Source organism: Rhinoderma darwinii, chromosome 5 (assembly GCF_050947455.1).
Source record: "Rhinoderma darwinii isolate aRhiDar2 chromosome 5, aRhiDar2.hap1, whole genome shotgun sequence".
Taxonomy (NCBI): domain Eukaryota; kingdom Metazoa; phylum Chordata; class Amphibia; order Anura; family Rhinodermatidae; genus Rhinoderma; species Rhinoderma darwinii.
In genome coordinates this window covers 205676938-205701588 of record NC_134691.1, presented here as the reverse complement: position 1 = coordinate 205701588, position 24651 = coordinate 205676938, and the positions used below count along the sequence as shown (strand labels likewise).

At 44.6% G+C, this 24651-nt stretch overlaps 1 protein-coding gene across 3 annotated transcripts in view; it reads right to left on the bottom strand.

The window, feature by feature from the left end:
- NR4A3 (nuclear receptor subfamily 4 group A member 3) overlaps positions 1–24651 on the bottom strand; it is a 108259-nt gene that overhangs the window by 49414 nt on the left and 34194 nt on the right. For all 3 annotated transcript variants that reach the window (XM_075828518.1, XM_075828519.1, XM_075828517.1), the window contains exon 6: positions 1368–1570. In XM_075828518.1, coding sequence (XP_075684633.1) covers positions 1368–1570 — 203 coding nt within the window. The remainder of the gene's footprint in view (positions 1–1367; positions 1571–24651) is intronic.

The following is a 24651-nucleotide window of genomic DNA, read 5'->3' as shown; positions in this document are numbered from 1 at the left end:
TGCAAAAAAAACAATCTCAGAATCACTTGTATAGGAAAAAGTATTAGAGTTATTAAAGTGACATGTCAGATTTTAAAAATAAGGCTGCGTCCTGAAGGCCAAAATGGTCTGTGTCCTGAAAGGGTTAATAGAAAAGTCCAAATAGCATATATAATTAGCTAATGTTGGTTATAACATCAAATATATATTTGTGATGTCGAGTTCCATGGAATTGTACTTCGTTATAATTTGCTTAGAGGTTTTTTTTTTATAATTTTATTTAAAGCGTAACTAAGCGTTCAATCAACTTTTTATTTTCTAGCAGCATGTGTAATATAAATATATTTTGTAATATACTTCATTAATGAATTTGGGCTCCTTTTTGTGTTATATGTGTTTTAAATGACCACTCGGACACTTTTCTGCCAGATTTTATTTCTTGTATTTCTCTAGCAGAAATCGGTACACCGTTTGAATGTATCAGTGTACGGATTCTGCTGCCTATGAGTACGGGTGGGTGGTGGCCCCATCCTGACATCAGATGTGCACGCCCCCATCGTGACGTCAGGAAGGTCTCTCTGCCTCTATACACTACACAGTTCTCTATGGAGTAACCGGCAGAAACAGAGCGCAGGGAAGAGACTGTGCGCACTGGTCTCTGTGCCTGGATGATTCTCCCCCCTCCCTCCGGCAAGGAGTCTCAGGACAATGTAATCTGAGCTGCTAATTAGCATGAGATAAGACTAGGACTGCTCCGTCCGTGTCCCCCCCTCCCCCAAGCACCCTGCCATCCTGTCTTATCTTCCCTGCACTTGCCAGGGAAATTGAAAACTCTGATTCCTTTCTTCTGGAGTGTGCAGAGATCTTTACATCTCTATATATAATGTGTTGTGCTGTGCATAGCGCAGTGCACGCTTACAGTATTGTAGTGATCACATCTCTGTATATAATGTGTTCTGCTCTGCATAGCTCAGTGCACGCTCACAGTATTGTAGTTATCATTTCAGAGTTCACTGCCCATGAAAGATACAGACAAATCGTAACATCACACACAGTAAGACACGCCCCTAGCAACTGCCAGAACCAGGAAGTGTGAGAAAATAGATGTGGACGGTTTCACAAGAAAAAGAGCTGCAAAAAAGGTACTTTGAAGTCAAAAAAGTTAGAGGGACATAATAGCAGTTTAAATTTTAATTTTTTTTTGCAAAAGTTTAGCTACGCTTTAAATCTAAGTCATAAATGTTTTTGTTTTTTTAAGTGCACGGATCTACCCTACTGTTTTACTATTATGTTTTCCTTTGAGTACTTTAAATTATATGCTTCAGTGGTCGACTATCCTGTACTCGAATTACAATGTCAATAATAATTAAACAATTAATATAGATTACCTTATTGAAAGTCTCAGTACCAAAAGTTCCAGAAATGTTGTTTCAATCAATAATATCTGGTCATCTTTTGAAAGTTCTGAAAATCCAGGTAGCTTTTGTGCCCATTTTTTTGAAATTTCAATGGAGATAGTAAGAAGACTATAGAATTGCTGAATGTATTCTGTATCTGTGCTTGCACGATCTTGGTCACTATCAGCAGAGTACTATGTGCAAAAATATAAATACAAAGTTAGTGATTTGCACAATGTATAATTCATTCTTTACTACATCATGGCCAATCTATTTTTCTATTATCCATATTTTGCATTTACTGGAATACATAATATAAAGACCGGTTTTTATAACAAATAAAAAGGAAATTGTATAATTCCAATATATGATCCAAATTTATAATTTTTACAAATATAACTTGCCATTTTCATTTATATTAGTTTTTGGTGCTTTTTTCAGGGGGGCATGTAGGGTGGGTATCCATTAGCCTGGATAACTTCTGAACTTTTGACAATCAGAAGTGCTTGATTTTAAATATTATTTGTCTGGTGAAAATATCCCTGGCATTTATATTCTGATATCTTAGGCCTCATGCACACGACCGTAAAAACTCCTGTTATTACGGGTCGTAATTACGACCCGTAATAACGGGCTCATAGACTTCTATTGGCCACGGGTACCTTCCCGTTTTCTCACGGGAAGGTGCCCGTGCCGTTAAAAAAAGATAGAACATGTCCTATTTCAGGCCGTAATAACGGCACGGACAGTCCATAGAAGTCTATGGAGCTCCCGTAATGACGGGTGGCTACATGTGTGCACCCGTCATCACGGCAGCGTTGCTAAGCGACGTCAGTAAATAGTCACTGTCCAGGGAGCTGAAAGAGTTAACTGATCGGCAGTAACTCTTTCAGCACCCTGGACAGTGACTACCGATCAGAATAAAGAGCAACCTGTAAAAAATAAAAGACGTTCATACTTACCGAGAACTTCCTGCTTCCTCCAGTCCGGTCTCCCGGCCGTTGCCTTGGTGACGCGTCCCTCTCGACATCCGGCCCGACGTCCTGGCCATCCCTGGATGACGTTTCAGCCCATGTGACCGCTGCAGCCAATCACAGGCTGCAGCGGTCACATGGACTGCCGCGTCATCCAGGGATGTCGGGCTGGATGTGAAGAGAGGGACGCGTCACCAAGACAACGGCCGGGTAAGTATGAATTTCTTTAACTTTTATTACAGAAAGGGCTGTCCCTTCTCTCTATCCTGCACTGATAGAGAGAAGGGGCTGCCGATTAGTGCAGTGGTATTTTGCTGCCAAAAACGTGCCCGTAAATACGGGTGGAATACGGGTGACACCGGACCCATATTTACGGGCACGGGTCCGTAAATACTGGTGCAAAACGGGTCAAATAAGTGTGACACCGGACCCGTATTTACGCCAGTATTTACGGGTGGGAAAAAATACGGTCGTGTGCATGAGGCCTTAATCTGTAACAGCAATCTTAAAACAAGGGATTTTGGCTTAGTTCCTTTTAGCCGAATCCGGAAGTGTATACAAAAGGTAGGATATGTATAAAGTAAAGTCTGATCAAACTCCTTTCTTTTGTGTCCACTCCAGTGCTTAAGTTAAAAACAGAGCCAAAAGCTGCATCAAAACTGCGTGTGTGATCCTGTCTACAGGGTTTTAGAGAGAATGCAAATAATCAAATAAATGCACTGTAATAAGTTAGACAATAATAAGTCTCTGTCTGTCACCCCCAAATATGGAGTATGTAATCATTGCAAACACGAAAAAAACTAAATTGACACAATTTAGTGCTTCAATACGCAACAACCTATCAAAGGTTTGGAAATGTAAAATGTATTCTAATTGCTTACATAAAGCTTAGTTCTACTATGTATGGAACATAGCTGTCCCCTGTCCCTGCATAACTGTTAGGGTATGTTCACAAAGGGTGGATATGCTCCGTAATAGCACACAGCGTATACGCCCTGCTGACCGCAGAGAATTTCGGCCGAAAAACGGCACCAAATGCACGTACAATTTAAAAAAGACACGTCCCTCTTCCATCCTGCAGTCTGGCCTCCTGGGATGACGTTTCATCCCATGTGACTGCTGCAGCCTGTGATTGACTGCAGCAGTCACATGGGATGAAACGTCATCCCAGAAGGCCAGCCTGGGCGAAGAAGCACAGAATTCTGGGTAAGTATAAGGTTTTTTTTTTTCTGAGTTGCGATCTTTTTGTGGCGGAATCGCAACTTTTCCACAGCAAAAATCGCAACATCTGCTATTTGTTGCGGGTTTTACCTCCCCATCAAATTCAATAGGGAAAATCCACAACAAAATAGAAGTGATTGCAAATACAATTGACATCCTGCGGAGTAAAACACCGCACTGAAGGTCAATTTCTAATAGTTTTTTTCCACTTATCATTTACTGTTCTGTACTGCAACGAATCTGCACCAACATTTGCATATTTGACAGGTAATTCAGACGTTGCCGATATCACAGCGGACTTGCCACAGATTTCAGTTTTTGCATTGCAACGGCTGAAATCCGCAGTGAAATAATGCTGCTTCTCCGCAATATAATGTGCATGCTGTCGAGGGGAAAGTTTCCTAAAAATGTAAAGAAAAAAAAGAAAAAACGACTGCTGCAGAATTGCTGCGGACTATCCGCAGTGGAATTTAACACCAAATTTGCCACCTCTGAACGTGGCCTAAGTCTCTCAAGACCTTATGGGGGAAACAATCTGTCGAATGCAAAGTAAAAATTAAAAAACAATTAAAAATAAATATATATATATATATATATATATATTTATTAAAAACAGCCCAAACGACAGCGCTAGTACCACCCTGATGAACCACAACTATGTGAGCCATATATGAAACTAACCAAACTAGAAAAAGAAACCAATTTTAAGACTTTGTCAGCTTTGTTTTTTTATACGATTTGTAGGGTTCAATTTCCATGGGGAAAGAAATAACACATTAGCGGCAGTAGTAAAATATCAGCTTTAACCTATTCACAATGCGACAAAAATATAAAGGCTAGGACTTTTGGTATAATTTTAAAGCTTAGAATCTGTGCAATATTTGGAAAGCAGAACTCAATTGGTGAGCAGAATGAAAAGTTTTACTTCATAGTTGTGGGTCTATGTAGGGGAGGGGGGCAGGAGTGTGGAAGCTCCAAGTGAGAGCTGGAAGAATAATCACAGCCAGTTACTGTCACCTCTTCCCCTGTACAGCCTATTTGTGACAACAGTGGTGTTATAAATGAAGCTATCAATTGATTTTTTACAGATAGGCGCTGCAATGTAGATTACAGTAACGTTATTTTAAAAAAAACGAGCATTTTATGACCATTTTTGTATTTATGCAAATGAGGCTTGCAAAAGTCCAAGTGGGCGTGTTTAAAGTAAAAGTCCAAGTGGGCGTGTATTATGTGCGTACATCGGGGCGTTTTTACTACTTTTACTAGCTGGGCGTTCTGACGAGAAGTATCATCCACTTCTCTTCAGAACGGCCAGCTTCTGGCAGTGCAGACACAGCCGTGTTCTCGAGAGATCACGCTGTGTCGTCACTCACAGGTCCTGCATCGTGTCGGACGAGCGAGGACACATCGGCACCAGAGGCTACAGTTGATTCTGCAGCAGCATCGGCGTTTGCAGTTAAGTCGATGTAGCTACTTACCTGCAAACGCTGATGCTGCTGCAGAATCATCTGTAGCCTCTGGTGCCGATGTGGCCGACACGATGCAGGACCTGGGGCAGGAAGTGAGTGATGTCACAGCGTGATCTCTCGAGAACACGGATGTGTCTGCACTGCCAGAAGCAGGGCGTTCTGAAGAGAAGTGGATGATACTTCTCGTCAGAACGCCCAGCTAGTAAAAGTAGTAAAAACGCCCCGATGTACGCACATAATACACGCCCACTTGGACTTTTACTTTAAACACGCCCACTTGGACTTTTACAAGCCTCATTTGCATAAATACAAAAATGGTCATAACTTGGCCAAAAATGCTCGTTTTTTAAAAATAAAAATGTTACTGTAATCTACATTGCAGCGCCTATCTGCTGCAATAGCAGATAGGGGTTGCAAAATCTGGTGACAGAGCCTCTTTAAGTATATTTATTAAGTGAAAGCAGTGAAAAAGGAACAAAATTCTGGTGCAACTCTATGCCTGCTCAAAACAAGGGCACATTCAGATGTGGCAGAATTGCTGTGAAATTCTGCTGTGGACAGTCTGCAGTGGAAATCCGCAGCAGACTTTTTTTGCATTACTTTCTATGGCTTTTTAGGTAACTTAGTGCAGACGTTGCTGAAAAAGTAGTTGCGAAAAATAGGCTGCGGCGCAGAATTTTCATTCCACAGCATGCATGGCTGCCAGCAGTCGGGGGAACTCCTCAACTGAAAGGCAAAAGAAAACCATGGCTTCTGTTTGAATCACCATTGATCTCAATGGTGACGGATACTTTGCTAATGGTTTCTGTTTGCCAGCATTGTGAAAGGGTTACGTTTTTTGACGGAATCAATAGCGCAGTCGACTGCACCCCTCAATGGAAAGCAACGCTGATGTGACCAGGCCCTAATCTATAGTTTTCATAAAATCACTGTTTTTCTCCTGCCTCCGTATTCATGAGCTGCGCCCCCCCCCCCCCCCTACATCTCCCCGCCGCTGACTGGAAGTTTTTCTTCCTATGCACAGTATGAGGCGAAAGCGGTCATTATACCTTTTTTATTATTTTTTTACAGTAGAGAAAAGGAAAGCCTGCTTATAATTTTTTTTATTCTTATAAATATATGTGTGGTCAATACCAAGAAATGACACATGACTAATTAATTCCAAGAACTATAGAAAGGACCAGCGGATATTCATTACATGTGGAAGAAAGGCGATTCAGACAACATTATAGGCAAAGGTTCTTACGACAGCCATACAGCTATATACGTTCCAACTGCCGATGTCCCATGCTGTTGTCCCGTATATAAACGTTGGCAGCCTGGAACGGGGTTTAATGAGTGCAGTGCTGCTTGACTGTAAGCGGCGCTGCACTCATGTCTGCCGGGCATTTGAGAGCCCCGAAATATACCCCCCCTGTAAATAGTGCAAACCCCCTGTAGATAGCGCCACCTAAGCTCCCTCTAGGAGTGGAATCCCCAATCAGAGCGCTCTGGCGGGGGATTCCGTTCCTAGAGGGAGCCCCGGACGTCTCTCCATCCCCCCCTGTAGATAGCACCACCCCCCTGTATATAACGTCACCCCCCTGTTGATAGAACCCACCCTAAAGCTAGCACCCCTCGTAGATAGCATCAACCCTGCCTGTAGATAGCGAAACCTAAGCTCCCTCTAGGAGCAGAATCCCTGACGTCATATAAGGACAGTGACGTCAGGGGCTCCCTCTAGCAGCGGAATCCCTGGCCAGAATGTCGGCAATACTCTGCTGGCCGGGGAATCCGCACCTAGAGCGAGCCCCTGATGTCACTGTCCATATATGGACAGAGACGTCAGGGGCTCCCTCTAGGAGCAGAATGCCCGGCAAGAGGGGGGGCTGGTGCTATCTACAGGGAGGGGCTGGTGCTATCTACAGCAGAGGCTGTGCTATCTGCAGTGGGTGTGGCACTATCTACATGTGCACTGTGCCAGTATATGGGCACTTTCTACAGGGGATACTGTGGCGCTACCTACATGGGCACTGTGTGTGGCACTATACAGTGGGAACTGTGGCACTATGAGTGCACTATCTATATTGGAAACTGTGGCACTATGTGGCCACTGGCACTATCTACAGTGGGCACTATCTACAGGGATATTGCGGCACCATCTACATGGGCACTGTGGTGTTTTAAGGGGGTTGGAACAAAAAACCCAAACAAATCAAACAAAATTTTAAAGGCCATGAAAAATGGACGGCTAATAGCGGTTAAAAACGGTCAGACGGCCGGGAAATGGATTCAAATTTTGAGACACACTGATGCAAAACAGCCAGAAAAAAATCCTGACAGTTCATCCGTTTTTAACTGCCTTTTTTTCCACGTTGTGTGAATATAGCCTTACAGCTATATTCCCCTCACAGCGATTTAGGCTGACGGAGAGAGAAGATGACTAATTGTTACAGAGCTGCAACAGCGTATACACTTAATAATAAAAAAAATTATATATATTAGATAGATAGATATATATATATATATATATATATATATAAAACAAAAAAGTTCTCTCCCAAATTTTCAGTGATTTGTCTGCGCATAATAAAAATTAAAAACATGGAATTAAACTAATCCAGAAAATAAAAGCCTCATAAGTCTTGTAATAAAACAAAGTAAAAATAGTTGTGATATTCAAAGCGGTTGCAAAGATATTAAATCGGTTAAAAAAAGTGCATTTCAAAAATTACAAATTTGACCTCGACACAGGGGCATCAATAATCCTTGGTCACGAAAGGGACTGCCTTAAAGGTAGTAATGGCATTTCAGCATTCAGAAAAAGGCTAGATGCTTATCTAATAACAAATGGCATTGAGGTTTATAAATAATTTAGCAATGAATGATGTGTAATAGATCTGGGAAAGGTTGAAAATAAAGAACACGTGTCTTCGTTCAACCTACATAAAAATATGTAACTATATGGGGGCCTACGGATAACGTATGTCACTGTATGGTATTACAGTGGCATACGTCAGGTTTAACCCCAAAAAAAATCCCAGCAATTTCTCTGTTATCTCCTTAACGACCGCCCACTGTCTTTTGATGGCAGGCGGTGCAGGTGCTTAGTCTAACAGCAGGGGTGGGGAATGTCCAGCCCGCAGGATCATTTGGTCTGGCCCAGCCTCACTCAGACCGCGCTGCCGCCGTGTCATTCGCTACTTGGCTCTGTCCACCTTACTCACGTTTAGGAGCAGAAGGGCAGACGGAGCCAAAAATGGCGGCGGCAGCAACGGCGATTTGAGTGAGGTCGGTGCGTGCCGGGCCAAGAGTGGGTCAGTGACGTAAGATCAGGTGACCGGACTGTGCCGGCCCTAGAGCAGACCAGTCTGGTCACCTGACCTGAGGTCAGGTAACCGGACTGGTCCACTCCCGGGCCAGCTCAGTCCAGTCATCTGACCTCACGCCAGTGACATAGCCAAGAATGGCGGCGGCGGTCTGAGTGAGGTCGGCGTGTGCCGGCCCAAAAGTGGGTTATTCTGGTCACCTGACCTGAGTCAGTGATGGGAGGTCAGGTGACTGGACTTTTCCACTCACCTGAACTCACATCAGGGGTGGATAGGCAAAGTTAGCAGTTGTCCGTCCCCCTGTTTCCTAGGGGGCTCCAGAGCACAGAACAATCAGTAGCAACCAGATTATGGAACAGACCTTTTTTTTTCTCTAGGCAGACTGCTCTGCCCAACCATCATGAAGCTGCAGCAGACAGTGCAGGAGCCTGCAGAGGTAAGTAACACCTGGACACCAGGTATTTATCTCCTAAACTACCAGAGACTTTACTATAAATCCATTCACTGCCATAGAATACCAGTGTTGTCTCTGCTAACATTTTCTCTCCTCTAGACAACTAAGGATGTTTCTATTAATCCTTTCTCTCCCCTAGAATGCAAGGGATTTATCTATTACAGTGGGTCTGTCACCAGTTTATAAGTGCCCTATCTCCTACCAAAGGTGATAGGCATGGTATGACTATTTTTTGTTTTCTACTAATTTCTTCTAAATGCCCAACTAGGCTCTTTTTTTACTTTAGAGCAAGTGGGAGTTGTAAAGAGAAGTGTATGACGCTGACCAATCAGCGTCATACACTTCTCTTCATTCATGTTCAGCTGTACTCACAGCACAGCAAGATTACGCGATGCTGTGAGTACAGCTGAACATGAATGAGGAGAAGTCATACATTTCTCTTTACAACGCCCACTTGCTCTAAAGTAAAAAAAATTACGCCCAGTTGGGCAGTTAGAATCAATTAGCATAAAACAAAAAATAAACGTTTAAAAAATTTAAAAAAACAACTGTTGTTATCTACATTACAGCACCTATCACCTTAGGTAGGAGATAGGGCACTTATAAACTGGTGACAGAGCCTCTTGAACCCCTAGGGATTTCTCCATTAAGGTCAGGTAACTGGATTGGTCCACTCCCGCAACAGCACGCCCCGAACACACTCTGACCGCCGCCGTGTCATTCCTTCCTTGGCTCCGTCCGCCCGCCCTTCTTACTCGAAGTGAGGTCCACAGGATATGTCATAAATGTCAGATAGATGGGGTCCCAGATCTATCGCTAGAATAGACCCCCTAAACCATTAAACCATGTTATACCTCACTGTGTTGCGGTTGATGCAGGTGATTTCCGACCATGAATAAGAAAACAGCATAACTCGCTGAGCTACGCTGTTTCCGTAAGTCCTATACAACTGAATAGTAGTTACGGAAACAACATAGCTCGCGTGCTTCGCTACCTCCGTAACTGCCATTCACTACTATGGGAGTTACGGAGACAGCGTAGCTCAGCTGTTTTCTTCTTCATGGTCGTAAATCAGCCGGAGCACTTAGCGGTATAACAGGGTTTAGGGGGCCCCATTCTAGAGATAGATGCGGGTTCCAGAGGTGGGACCCGCATCTGACATTTATGACATATCCTGTGGATATGTCATGAATATCCCTCATGGGAAAACCCCTTTAAGTAAGTTGGAACAACTTACTGTTGAGAGTTTTTTTCAAAACTTACCAAAGAATCGACTGCGCTCCAGACTGATCGACTCAGTAGCAACATCATTAATAACGGCTAACATCACACGCCTCACCAAAGAGAAGCAGTTCCAGCCATTACATTAGGGGTGAGTTAATGAAATGTTTGACCAAATATAGAAGGCTAATTTTTAAGTTGATAATTTTGTATGTCCCGCGAATGAGGTTATAAATAGCCAAATGGCCCTTGTCAGAAAAAAGGTTCCCCACCCCTGGTCTACAGCGATGTCTTTTGGCGTCGCTGTAGAAGAGGCAGATGAGTGCTCCCGTGATTGCTCATCCTCTAAGCAGGACCTGTAACTTACAGCGTTTGCAGGTAAGTAGCTACATCGACTTACCTGCAAACGCCGATGCTGCTGCAGAATCAAATGTAGCCTCTGGTGCCGATGTGTCCTCGCTGGTCCGACACGATGCAGGACCTGGGGCAGGAAGTGAGTGACGTCACAGCGTGATCTCTCGAGAACACGCTGTGTGTCTGCACTGCCAGAAGCTGGGCGTTGTGAAGAGAAGTGGCTGATACTTCTATACACAACGCCCAGCTAGTAAAAGAAGTAAAAATGCCCCGATGTACGCACATAATACACGCCCAGTTGTACTTTAGAAAGCCTCATTTACATAAATATAAAAATGGTCATAACTTGGCCAAAAATGCTCGTTTTAAAAAAACAAAAACGTTACTCTTATCTCCATTGCAGCGCCGATCTGCTGCAATAGGAGATAGGGGTTGCAAAATCTGGTGACAGAGCCTCTTTAAGTCTATATTATAACATTATGTCTAAAATCCACCACAGAAATTACCTCAAGTGTCTAAGCACAATAATCATAATACTGCCCTAAATGAAGTTTATTATCTTCATGACGGCCTGTCATGCGTCTTCACATACGGTGCACTGATGACCACCAGGGAACATAATTGGTCAAAGCCCTCACTGAATGTGTACACAATTGGACATCAAAGTCAAACTATTCTTACATCCCATTGCCCTGTAACTAAACATACAATGTATGATTGAGAGACTTATAGCCATTCCAACAATCAAAAAATATAGTGATCAGCTCACACCCAGCAATCTGAAGATTTACTATTCAAATTGAGCTAGAATTCAGCCGCACATACAGTGAGCCACGTTTCTTTACTGTTTTAGACACTTTTTGTGCTGCGCTCAACAAGGGCTTTGGGTCAGAGGAAAAGGAGTGTGGTCTGGTGAAAGGGGCGTGACTTAACGTTCAGACAAACGCCAAAACTGCACCAATATTTTGCCACAAAAAACTGGCATAAACTAAGCCCATCAAGAAGTAGTATATGGAAGAGAAAATAATTTTAAAATCAGCAGTAAGCACTAAATCTGCAAAAAAATCTGCTGCGTCGGCAGGGAGCCTCAGGATGGGTTCCCAAGTAGGGTAAACAGTGCGGAATTTCCGCAACGGAATACAGTGCGGAAATTCCGCAGCATTTACATTAGCAGCAAACTGGATAAGATTAAGAAAAATCTTTTGCCCACGCTGCAGGAAAAAGGACGCAGACTAAACATTAATAAATTGACCTGCGGTGCAGAATTTAAATCCGCTGCATATCAATTTATGCTGCATTTTTGTTGATTTTCTGTTGCGGGTCATACTTACCTAGAGCGCTCTCCTTCTTCCTGCAGTCCAGCCCCCTGGGATGGCGTTGCATCCCATGTGACCGCTGCAGCCAATCACAGATTGCAGCGTCACATGGCCTGTAACATCATACCAGGAGGCCGTACTGTGCGCAGAGAAGAGGGAGGGGGTAAGTATGGAAGTTTTTTTTTCGCCTGCACTGTATTCCGCAGAGGAAGTTCTGACCGAAAAACTGCACCACAATGTGGTACGGTTCCCAATAATTGCCCTTTCTAAACAGGGCAGCGATCAGCAGATGAACGAGCAAACGCATTGTTTTAAAAGTGTAAAATATTATCATTGTCGGCAACACATCTCCCTGTGTAAACAGGGAGACGCGCTGACGACATGATAATGTATGGGGATGAGCGATCAGAGTAATGAGTGCTCGTCCCCATACTAGCGCCTTGTGAAAGGTGCAAACGAGCACTGATCACCGAGCTGTCTTGTTGATAGGCACACGTTTACACGGCCCAGGACTGGCCATGTAAGAGGACCTTTAGGGCACGTTCAGACGCAGCAGAATTTTGCGCTGCAAATGTTTCTGCAGATTCGCGGCAATTACACAACGAATCTGCAGCAACATTTGCATGTTTGACAGGTAATTCAGACGCTGCGGATATCACAGCGGACTTGCCGCAGATTTCAGTTTTTGCATTGCAAATCCGCAGTGAAATTCTGCTGACTCTCTGCCACAAAATGGGCATGCTGCGGAGTGAAAATTCTGCACCGTAGCCTAAATTCTGCAGTTAATTTTCCGCAACGTCTGAACTAAGTTACCGAATAACGGTCATATGCAACATTCTGCATTCAATGGCACAGATTCACAAATTCGAGCTAATATTTAGACAGTGTACACTAAGGGCACATTCAGACGTGGCGGAATTGCTGTTGATGGGGTAATATACGGGGATGATGGCGGGGTGGTATATACAGGGATGATGGGGGTAATATACAGGGACCCGCATCATACCTGTATATACCAGCCCACCATTATCCCTGTATATAACCCCAATCATCCCTGTATATAAACCCCATCATCCCTGTATATTACCCCATCATCCCTGTATATAACACCCATCATCCAAGTATATACCACACTGGCTGTGGCAGTAAATGGGGCGGGTATTGAGGACACCGTGGACCAAAAAGATGCCTGAAACACCAGTATATGGTGGGAGTCCAGTGGACTCTGGATATATGCATGCCAAACCGCTCACGGATTGGCACAGACAGGCGTGAGACAGGGACGTCATTGAACCTGTCTGTGCCAAGCCGTAAGCGGCCGTTACACAGTGAATAGTAGAGCAGGGAACTAATGGCTCCCTGCTCTACCATAGGATTCGGCTGTATCTGCGTCCTGATCATGCAGATACAGTTGAAACTGGGAAAAAAAACTAAATGCGAAAGATGACGTTGATTTTCCGATTAATAGCCCAGCACTACTTAACCCCTTCCTGCGTTTGGACTTAACTGTAGATCCATTTTAGTGGTGCCTTCCCGCAAATGTGTGTACAGTATACAGTAGTCTATTGGATGACGCGAGCACACGTCATTCACAGCAGGTGCCGGTTGTTATATACAGCCAATAATTCACTGCAACAGCCGAGATCAGAGTTACCTCTGTTCCTGTCCGATTAACCTCTTAGATGCCACAGTGAATAGCGACCGCAGCATGTTAAGTCACTTAATGGGACCCAAGATTTTTTTTCTTAAAAGTTGTATAATGTTAATTCAAAATAGTGTTCACATTAACTTTTTTATACATTTTTATTCAAAAAAAGTTGTTTAATTATGCAAAAGTCAAAAAGAAAAATACACATATGGGGTACAGCCAGATCGACCTGTACAATAAAAAGGTACATTATTTAAACCACATGGTGAACAACTGTAAACACTGCAGCTAATCAGAGGGCTCAGCGGGGCTCAATGGTGACGAATCATATTTCTGGCAGAAATACAACACATTTCCACGGAGCTCTCTGATTGGCTGCAGAGGTCACATGCTACATGCATGTATACAACCATTGCGTCAGTGCTGGATCACCGGGAAGCAAGGATACTTACCATATTGCTTTGTTTATTTATTTAATTTACAGCCCAACCCAGGTAACCCCTTTAAGACTCTAATTTGTGCAATGTGGTTCCTTATACCAATATATCACAATCAGCCTGAACTGTTGAGTGAAGGAAGGATGGATCAATGTACTCATACGGCTTATGCTACATCCTACCATGTACATGGTGCAATAGAGAAGGCAACACTTTTCCAGTCTTCAGCTGTCCAGTTTTTGTCAATAATTGCCCACTGTAGCCTTCAGTTAAGATGTTGGGAAAGAAACTTCAAGGTTTAACTAAGTGTATGTTCAGAGATGCTTTTCCCGCATGCCACTGTTGTAATGCATAGGTATTAGTTTATGTTCCCTTGCTATCAGCTTGAACCACCTGGTCACTTTCCTCGGACTACTCTTTTATTAACAAAGTGTTATTGAAAATGTTTAAAGGGCTTCAAAAGGGACATATATATATATATATATATATATATGACAGAATATAGCATAATAAGTGAAGCCAGTAGTTAATGTTGATAAATGTGAAGTTATGCAACTGGGTACTAATAATACCCATTCACAAAAGAACATAATACAGATTAACCCCTTCAGGACTGAGCCTGTTTTGGCCCTGTGGACGCAGCCGATTTTTTCAAATTTGCCATGTGTCACTTTATGTAGTAATAACTCTGGAATGCTTTTACCTATCCAAGCGATTGAGATTGTTTTCTCGTGACATATTGTACTTTATATTAGTGGAAAATTTTGATCAATAAATACAGTATTTGTTTGTGAAAAACACCAAAATTTTGAGAAAATTTGGAAAATTAGCATTTTTCTAAATTTAAATGTATCTGCTTGTAAAACAGATCGCAATACCATACAAAATAGTTACAAATTAACATTTCCCATATGTCTACTTTAATGTTGGCATTGTTTTTTGAAAATCCCTTTTTTTTTTCTAAGACGTTACAAGACTTAGAACTTTAGCAGCAATTTCTCACATTTTCAAGAAAATTTCCAAAACCTATTTTATAGGTACCAGTTCACTTCCGAAGTGGCTTTGAGGGCCTTATATATTAGAAACCCCAATAAGTCACTCATTTTAAAAACTGCACCCCTCAAAATTTTCAAAACAGCATTTAGAAAGTTTCTTAATCCTTTACGTGTTTCACAGGAATTAGAGCAAAGTAGTAGACAAGTTTTGTCAGTAAATCCATTTTTATCTGTAACACAAAAGGTTTTACCAGAGAAACGCAACTCAATATTTATTGCCCAGATACTGCAGTTTTTAGAAATATCCCACATGTGGCCCTAGTGCGGTAATGGACTGAAGCACAGGCCTCAGAAGCAAAAGGAGCACCTAGAGGATTTTGGGGCCTCCTTTTTATTAGAATATATTTTAGGCACCATGTCAGGTTTGAAGTGGTCTTGTGGGGCCTAAACAGTGGAAACATCCCCAAAAATACACCATTTGGCAAACTACACCCCTCAAGGACTTTATCTAGGGGTATAGTGAGCATTTTAACCCCACAGGTTTTTTGCTGAATATAGTGGAATTAGTCCGTAAAAATGAAAATCTAAATTTTTTTACAGTAAAACTTAGAAATTATCAATTTTTACAAGGAATAAAGAAGAAAAAGCAGCCCAAGATTTGTAAAGCAATTTCTCCTGATTAAATAAATATTTAATTTATTCTGTGGGTCAATGCGATTACGGCGATATCATATGTATATCTTTTTTTTATGTTTTACGGTGTTTGCACAATAAAATCACGTTTTTTAAAAAAACTTTCGTTTTTGTGTCGCCATATTCTAAGAGCCACAACTTTTTTCTTTTTCCATCAAGAAAGCAGTGTGAGGGCTTGTTTTTTGCAGAACAAACTGTAGTTTTTATTGGTACCATTTTTGAGTACATGCGACTTTTTGATCCCTATTTATGACATTTTTTGGGAGCTGAAGTGACTAAAAATAGCGATTCTGGTATCATTTTTTTAATTATTTTTTTTTATGGCAGTCATCGTGCGGGATAAAATGCATAATATTTTTATAGTTCAGGCTGTTACGGATGCGGCGATACCTATTATGCATAGTTTATTTATTTTTTTATAATAATAAATGACTTTGATAAGGGAAAAAGGGCGATTTTTTATTTTATTATTTTGGGATGTAACTTTTTTACTATTGTACATTTTTTTGTAACTTTATTTTTTTTTTAGTCCCACTAGGGACTTGAAGATCCAATTGGATCGTTGTTCTAATACCCTGCAATAATTATGTATTGCAGGGTATTATATCTGTACGTTTTGCAACAATCGGGGTGTGGACCCATTGGGCTGTACCGCGTAGCGGGATAGCAGCTGCCAAACAGGTATAGGCAATGTCTATAGTTCTGGAAAGGGTACCTGAGGCAATGTAGACAGTAGCGGTGGTTTCAGGCTGAGATGAGGCTCCGGCAGTAGGCAGGCACCAGGCGGGGTGCAACACAGCAGAGAGAGAACAACACGACTCCAACACTTTAAGGCACAGGGGCACAGTAGCACGGGATACTGAAAGCGGGAACAGAACACTGGGAAACACTAAAGGACCATTTGCAAAGACAGACTAGGGTAACACAACAACGCTCAGGCGAGGATTGGAAGGGCATAGCCCTTTTTATAGTCCAGAGGCATTCTGGGCTAATTTGCAGATATCCTGCATCTACGTGTACTGACCAGGAGGGAGGTTCTTGGGGCGGGAGAGAAACTTCTTCATGAGGGCAGGAGCATTGATGTTCTCCTCTGGCTCCCAGGACCTCTCCTCTGGACCAAATCCCCTCCAATCCACAAAATAAAAGGTTCTTTCCTCTACTCTCTTGGTGTCCAAGATCTCCTTCACCACGAATGTCTCCGACGAACCTCTAGGAGCCACTGCGGGACTAGAGGTCTTGGTGTAGCGGTTCAGGACCACAGGCTTCAGCAGGGAGGCGTGAAAGGAGTTTGGGATCTTGAGGGTGGGAGGCAGCCGAAGCTTGTAAGAGACAGGGTTCAACTGCAGCAGGATCTCGAAGGGTCCGAGGAACCTGGGGGCAAACTTGCAAGACAGCACCTTCAGCCAGATATTCTTAGAGGATAGCCAGACCTTAATGCCTGGAAGAAACTGGGGAGGCTCTCGTCTTCTTGTGTCTGCCTTTCTTTTCATGCGGTTGACCGCCAGCAGAATAAAAGATTGGGTCTTCTGCCAGATTTGTAGAAAGACCCTGAATGTAGAATCAGCTGCAGGCACCTGGGACGTAGTGGAAACAGGAAGAGGTATTCGTGGGTGTTGGCCGTAGACAATGAAGAATGGGCTGGAGGCGGTGGACTCACTAGTGTGGTTGTTGTAGGAGCACTCAGCCCAAGGAAGCAGCTGCACCCAGTCATCATGCTGCCTGGAGATAGTGTTGCAGATAGTTCTCCATAATCTGATTAATCCTCTCGATTTAACCATTGGACTGGGGATGGTAGGCTGAGGAAAAGTCCAACTTCACACCGAGGAGACCGCAGAGAGCTCCCCAGAACTTTGAGGTGAACTGATCCCCCGATCCAACACAATATGTAGAGGCCAGCCGTGCAGACGGAAGATGTGTTGGATGAAGAGATTGGCCAGTCGGGAAGCAGAAGGTAGGCCAGTCAGTGGAACAAAATGAGCCATCTAAGAGAATTGGACCACCACCACCCAGACTGAACTGAATCCAGCAGAGGGAGGCAGGTCCGTGACAAAGTCCATAGCAATATGCTGCCAGGGGGCATTGGGCACAGGCAGTGGCTGGAGCAGGCCAGCCAGTTTGGAGTGGGCAACTTTATTTGCTGCACACACCGTGCAGGAGGCGACAAAGTCCATGATGTCTTTGGGCAGCGTGGGCCACCAGAACTGACGGGCAATCAGGTCTCGGGTCTTACAGGCACCCGCGTGACTTGCCAGTTTAGAACGGTGTCCCCAGCGGAGGATTCTTCTTCTGTCTGACAGACGCACAAAAGTCCTCCCCGGAGGAATGTCTCTAACTTGCAAAGGGTTGACATGGATGATGCAGGATGGATCAATGATATTTTGTGGAGATGCCATAGCGTCCTCTGTCTCGAACGACCTGGACAAGGCATCGGCCCTCACATCCTTGTCGGCAGGGTGGTAGTGGAGCTCAAACTGGAACCGGGAGAAGAACAGCGACCACCTGGCCTGACGGGTTTTCAGCCGCTGGGCCGTCTGGAGATAGGTGAGGTTCTTGTGGTCCGTGAATATTAGGATTGAATGAGCTGCGCCCTCTAGTCGAGGTCTCCACTCCTCCAGAGCCAGCTTGATGGCCAGTAACTCCTGATCCCCAATCGAGTAGTTGCGCCCTGCGGGAGAAAAAAAGCTTGGAGTAATAGCCACATGCCACGGTCTTGCCTTTGGAGCCTCTCTGGAACAGAAGTGCGCCAGCACCAACAGAGGAGGTGTCCACCTCCAACAAAAACTGCAGAGACATATCAAGATGATGGAGGATTGAGGCTGACGTGAAGGCCTTCTTTAAGCTCCTGAATGTGGCCTCTGCTTCTGGAGTCCACACCTTGGCGTTCATGCCCTTTTTGGGGAGGGTAGGGATGGGAGCTGTCAGTGAGAGGTTGGGGATGAACAGCCGGGAGAAGTTGGCGAATCCCAAGAAGCGCCGTATGGCCCTTAAGCCTTGAGGGCGTGGCCATTCCAGGACAGCATTTACCTTCTCATGATCCATTTTGAGACCTTGATCAGAGATGATGTAGCCCAGAAGGGTAGATACTTTTTCTCGTACCCGCACTTCTCCAGCTTGGCACATAGGCGATTCTCCCTCAATCTAAGCAAAACTTGACAGACATGTCTTTGATGAGTTGCTGGATCTGGGGGAAAAAATCAAAAGGTCATCGAGATACACCACAACACAAACATAGAGGAGATCACGGAAGAAGTCATTGACGAACTCTTGGAAGACCGTCGGAGCGTTACACTGGCCGAAGGGCATCACCAGGTATTCGTAGTGCCCATCTCTAGTATTAAATGCAGTTTTACATTCGTCACCCCGACTAATCCGGATTAGGTTGTCGGCCCCCCACAGGTCTAGTAATGGAACAAAATTTTGGTCCCCATATCCGATCAAACAGTTCTGAAATCAAATGCAATGGGTATTTGTGCTTTTCCGTGATCTGATTGAGACCCCGGTAGTCAATGCAGGGTCGGAGAGATCAGTCTTTCTTTTTAACAAAGAAAAACCCGGCTCCGGCCAGGGATGAGGATTTGCATATGAAGCCCCTTTCTAAATTCTCCTTGATATAGGCGGACATAGACTGGGTCTCAGGTAAGGAGAGAGGGTATATTCTACCACGGGGAGGCGAATCAGGAACCAAGTCAATAGGACAGGCATACGCCCGGTGTGGGGGCAACGTCTCTGCCACCTTCTAGCTGAAGACATCAGATAATTGAGAGTAGCAAGGGGGCAACCCTGTCAATGACGGATGCGGAGGTGGCTGAACCGGATGGATATGCCCCATGCAGCGGTTGAGGCACTTGGGACCTCACTGGAGGACCTCTCCGGAGTTCCAATCCAGGACTGGGGCGTGTAGCCAAGGCAAACCCAGCAGCACGGGGTTGACGGTCCTGGGCAGGACTAAAAAAAGAAGATGAGCTCGGAACGAAGGACTCCCACTTGAAGCTTCAGCGGTTTGGTCACAGACAATATTCGGTCGGGCAGAGGCAGTCCATTTACTGAGGCAATGATCAACGGCTTCTCCAGAAGGTTTGTAGGCAAGTGAAGGAGATGCGTATAAAATTGGCTGCAGAGCCAGAGTCCAAAAGCAACTAAACTAATAAGAAGCATGGAGAATCTTAGTTAGGAGGAAAGATTAAAAGAATTCAACCAATTCAGCCTTAGACTTCGTTCACATCTGCGTCGGGACTCTGTTCATGGATTCCGTCTGAGCTTTCCATCAGGGGAACCCATGAACGGAATTCAATCTGAAACAAACGGAAACCGTAGTTGAATATGGTATTGATTCTGTCAAAAGGACGGAACCTTAGACAACGGGGACAAACGGAAACCATTTGCCTCGGATCCGTCACCAATGAAATCAATGGTGATGCAAACGGAAACCTATGGTTTTCATCTGCTTCAATTTGTATTCTGTTCATGATTTCCCCTGACGGAAAGCTCAGATGGAACCCATGAACGGAGTCAAGGCGCAGATGTGAACAAAGCCTTAAAAAGAGATGACAAATGGGGGACATGCTTAACTTGTATAAGTATATAAATGGCCCATACAAAAAAATGTTGTGAGAACCAGTTCCATGTAAAATCCCCTCAAAATAGAAGAGAGCACTCCCTCCGTCTGGAGAAAAAAAGGTTCAATCTCCAAGCCATCTTCACTGTAAGAACTGTGAATCTGTGAAATAGCCTACCATAGGAGCTGGTCACAGTAGCTACAGCAGATGGCTTTATAAAAGGCTTAGATGATTTCCTTGAACGAAAAAATATCACCTCCTATGTCAATGTGTGGAATTCTTGTTTGAATGTCGATCCAGTCTGATTACTACTTGGGATCAGGAGGGAAATTTTTCCTTTTTAGTATAGATTGATTAATGCTTCCGTTGCTAATGGTTTCCTTTTTTTTCGACAGAATCAATAGTGTAGTCGACTGGACTATTGATTCCGCCAGAAGAACGGAAACCTTGCGTAACGGAGACAAACAGAAACGATTAGCAAGAGAAGCGTTACCATTGAAATCAATGGTAATGCAAACGGAAAGCTATGGATTCCTTTCATGAGTTCCCCTCACGGAAAGGTCTGACGGAACCCATGAACAGAACCCCGACGCAGATGTGAACGAAGCCTTATGGGAATTTTTTATTTTTTAAACCTTCCTCTAGATCAATACAGATAAAACAAAGTTCTATAGTTTACTCATATTCCTTCCCTTTCTCCCATCCATTGGACATTGTATTTTTCCAAAAGTACTATGTACCCAAAGAACTGGTGACCACCAGATTTTATTTGTGCATCATTCCTGTAAAATCTGTAGATTGTTGTCTGTTAAGCTGTTTCTGAGGTACACAAATTCACCCTATCTTGCGTCAACAATAATTTCATGGTCAATGTCACTCAGAATGCATGAATGAACAGATGCACATTTGTACCCAATAAACTGGCCACTAATCATGACATCGTATGCAGACGTGCTCTGCCCATGGCTAGATATCAAGTTCTATTATCTAGCATCTATTAACTATCTTTATAAATACTATCTATATAAATAGTATTTTTTTCATAGCTAGGTATTTTTTGCCTTCAAAAATATTTAACAAAAGAAGAATCATTTTAATATAGCATCATGACAAACAATCTAAAATATGTTAAATTGGCTCTGTCACCAGATTAGAAGTGCCCTATCTTCTACATAATCTGATCGGCGCTGTAATGTAGATAACAGCAGTGGTTTCTATTTTGAAAAACTATAATTTTTTAGCACGTTATGAGCAATTTTAGATTTAGGCTAAATTAGTTTCTTAATGACCAACTGGGCGTGTTTTTACTTTTGACCAAGTGGGCGCTGTGAAGAGAAGTGTATGACGCTGACCAATCAGTGTCATACACTTCTCATTGTTCCAGCCTATTGTTACAGTATGATCGTGCAGTGAAAGAAGCTGGGCTGGAACAATGAGAAGTGTATGACGTTGATTGATCACTGATTGGTCAGCCTCATACACTTCTCTCCACAACGCCCACTTGGTCAAAAGTAAAAACACGCCCAGTTGGTCATTAAGAAACTAATTAGCATAAATCTAAAATTGCTCATAACTTGATAAAAAATTATTGTTTTTCAAAATAAAACCCACTGCTGTTATCTACATTACTGCGCCAATCAGATTATGTAGGAGATAGGGCATTTATAATCTGGTGACAGAGCCTCTTTAAAATGCAGAGCATCACATACAACAGGGCAAATATTAAGCTGGCTGTACCAAGTATAATATAATAGAGACTAAGTGCAAATGTTCTTACTATAATAAAACAATATCTACATCACATCATATTGTCAAAGCAGTTAATGGAAATTATATTCACCTAGAGAATATATAAATATAGGTAAAAAAGAGTCACTAGATCAGGGGTCTCAAACTCGGCCGGGTAAGTGGGCCGCATATAGAAAAAATGGGAAGTTGACGGGCCGCATTACTTTCAAATTTGATACAATACAAAATTATTGTTAATCAATTAGTTATTTGAACTACTATAACACTATATTACTATAATAATAGCGCTAGGTTTAAAATTTGAGATATTTCTCCACGTGCTTATTTCAAGAATCCAGCTTTCCAGTTTAAGTGTCGCCAAATGCAGTCCGGCGGCCCAGTTAGCACACGTCAAGATTGGGCAGCCCCTTTTTAGATAGTGCCACAGTGCCCTCGGTGGATGCTGCCACAGCAGTGCCCTCGGTGGATGCTGCCACAGCAGTGCCCTCGGTGGATGCTGCCACAGCAGTGCCCCGTGTAGATGCTGCCACAGCAGTGCCCCGTGTAGATGCTGCCACAGCAGTGCCCAGTGTAGATGCTGCCACAGCAGTGCCCCGTGTAGATGCTGCCACAGCAGTGCCCCGTGTAGATGCTGCCACAGCAGTGCCCCGTGTAGATGCTGCCACAGCAGTGCCCCGTGTAGATGCTGCCACAGCAGTGCCCCGTGTAGATGCTGCCACAGCAGTGCCCCGTGTAGATGCTGCCACAGCAGTGCCCCGTGTTGATGCTGCCACAGCAGTGCCCCGTGTAGATGCCCCCCGTAGATGCAGCTTTCCAGTTTAAGTGTCGCTAAATGCAGTCCGGCGGCTCAGTTAGCACACATGCCAAGATTGGGTAGCCCCTTTTTAGATAGTGCCGCAGTGCCCTCTGTGGATGCTGCCGCAGTGCCCTCTGTGGATAAGGCCACAGTGCCCTCTGTGGATAAGGCCACAGTGCCCTCTGTGGATAAGGCCACAGTGCCCTCTGTGGATAAGGCCACAGTGCCCTCTGTGGATAAGGCCACAGTGCCCTCTGTGGATAAGGCCACAGTGCCCTCTGTGGATAAGGCCACAGTGCCCTCTGTGGATAAGGCCACAGTGCCCTCTGTGGATAAGGCCACAGTGCCCTCTGTGGATAAGGCCACAGTGCCCTCTGTGGATAAGGCCACAGTGCCCTCTGTGGATAAGGCCACAGTGCCCTCTGTGGATAAGGCCACAGTGCCCTCTGTGGATAAGGCCACAGTGCCCTCTGTGGATAAGGCCACAGTGCCCTCTGTGGATAAGGCCACAGTGCCCTCTGTGGATAAGGCCACAGTGCCCTCTGTGGATAAGGCCACAGTGCCCTCTGTGGATAAGGCCACAGTGCCCTCTGTGGATAAGGCCACAGTGCCCTCTGTGGATAAGGCCACAGTGCCCTCTGTGGATAAGGCCACAGTGCCCTCTGTGGATAAGGCCACAGTGCCCTCTGTGGATAAGGCCACAGTGCCCTCTGTGGATAAGGCCACAGTGCCCTCTGTGGATAAGGCCACAGTGCCCTCTGTGGATAAGGCCACAGTGCCCTCTGTGGATAAGGCCACAGTGCCCTCTGTAGATAAGGCCACAGTGCCCTCTGTAGATAAGGCCACAGTGCCCTCTGTAGATAAGGCCACAGTGCCCTCTGTAGATAAGGCCACAGTGCCCTCTGTAGATAAGGCCACAGTGCCCTCTGTAGATAAGGCCACAGTGCCCTCTGTAGATAAGGCCACAGTGCCCTCTGTAGATAAGGCCACAGTGCCCTCTGTAGATAAGGCCACAGTGCCCTCTGTAGATAAGGCCACAGTGCCCTCTGTAGATAAGGCCACAGTGCCCTCTGTAGATAAGGCCACAGTGCCCTCTGTAGAGAAGGCCACAGTGCCCTCTGTAGAGAAGGCCACAGTGCCCTCTGTAGAGAAGGCCACAGTGCCCTCTGTAGAGAAGGCCACAGTGCCCTCTGTAGAGAAGGCCACAGTGCCCTCTGTAGAGAAGGCCACAGTGCCCTCTGTAGAGAAGGCCACAGTGCCCTCTGTAGAGAAGGCCACAGTGCCCTCTGTAGAGAAGGCCACAGTGCCCTCTGTAGATAAGGCCACAGTGCCCTCTGTAGATAAGGCCACAGTGCCCTCTGTAGATAAGGCCACAGTGCCCTCTGTAGATAAGGCCACAGTGCCCTCTGTAGATAAGGCCACAGTGCCCTCTGTAGATAAGGCCACAGTGCCCTCTGTAGATAAGGCCACAGTGCCCTCTGTAGATAAGGCCACAGTGCCCTCTGTAGATAAGGCCACAGTGCCCTCTGTAGATAAGGCCACAGTGCCCTCTGTAGATAAGGCCACAGTGCCCTCTGTAGATAAGGCCACAGTGCCCTCTGTAGATAAGGCCACAGTGCCCTCTGTAGATAAGGCCACAGTGCCCTCTGTAGATAAGGCCACAGTGCCCTCTGTAGATAAGGCCACAGTGCCCTCTGTAGATAAGGCCACAGTGCCCTCTGTAGATAAGGCCACAGTGCCCTCTGTAGATAAGGCCACAGTGCCCTCTGTAGATAAGGCCACAGTGCCCTCTGTAGATAAGGCCACAGTGCCCTCTGTAGATAAGGCCACAGTGCCCTCTGTAGATAAGGCCACAGTGCCCTCTGTAGATAAGGCCACAGTGCCCTCTGTAGATAAGGCCACAGTGCCCTCTGTAGATAAGGCCACAGTGCCCTCTGTAGATAAGGCCACAGTGCCCTCTGTAGATAAGGCCACAGTGCCCTCTGTAGATAAGGCCACAGTGCCCTCTGTAGATAAGGCCACAGTGCCCTCTGTAGATAAGGCCACAGTGCCCTCTGTAGATAAGGCCACAGTGCCCTCTGTAG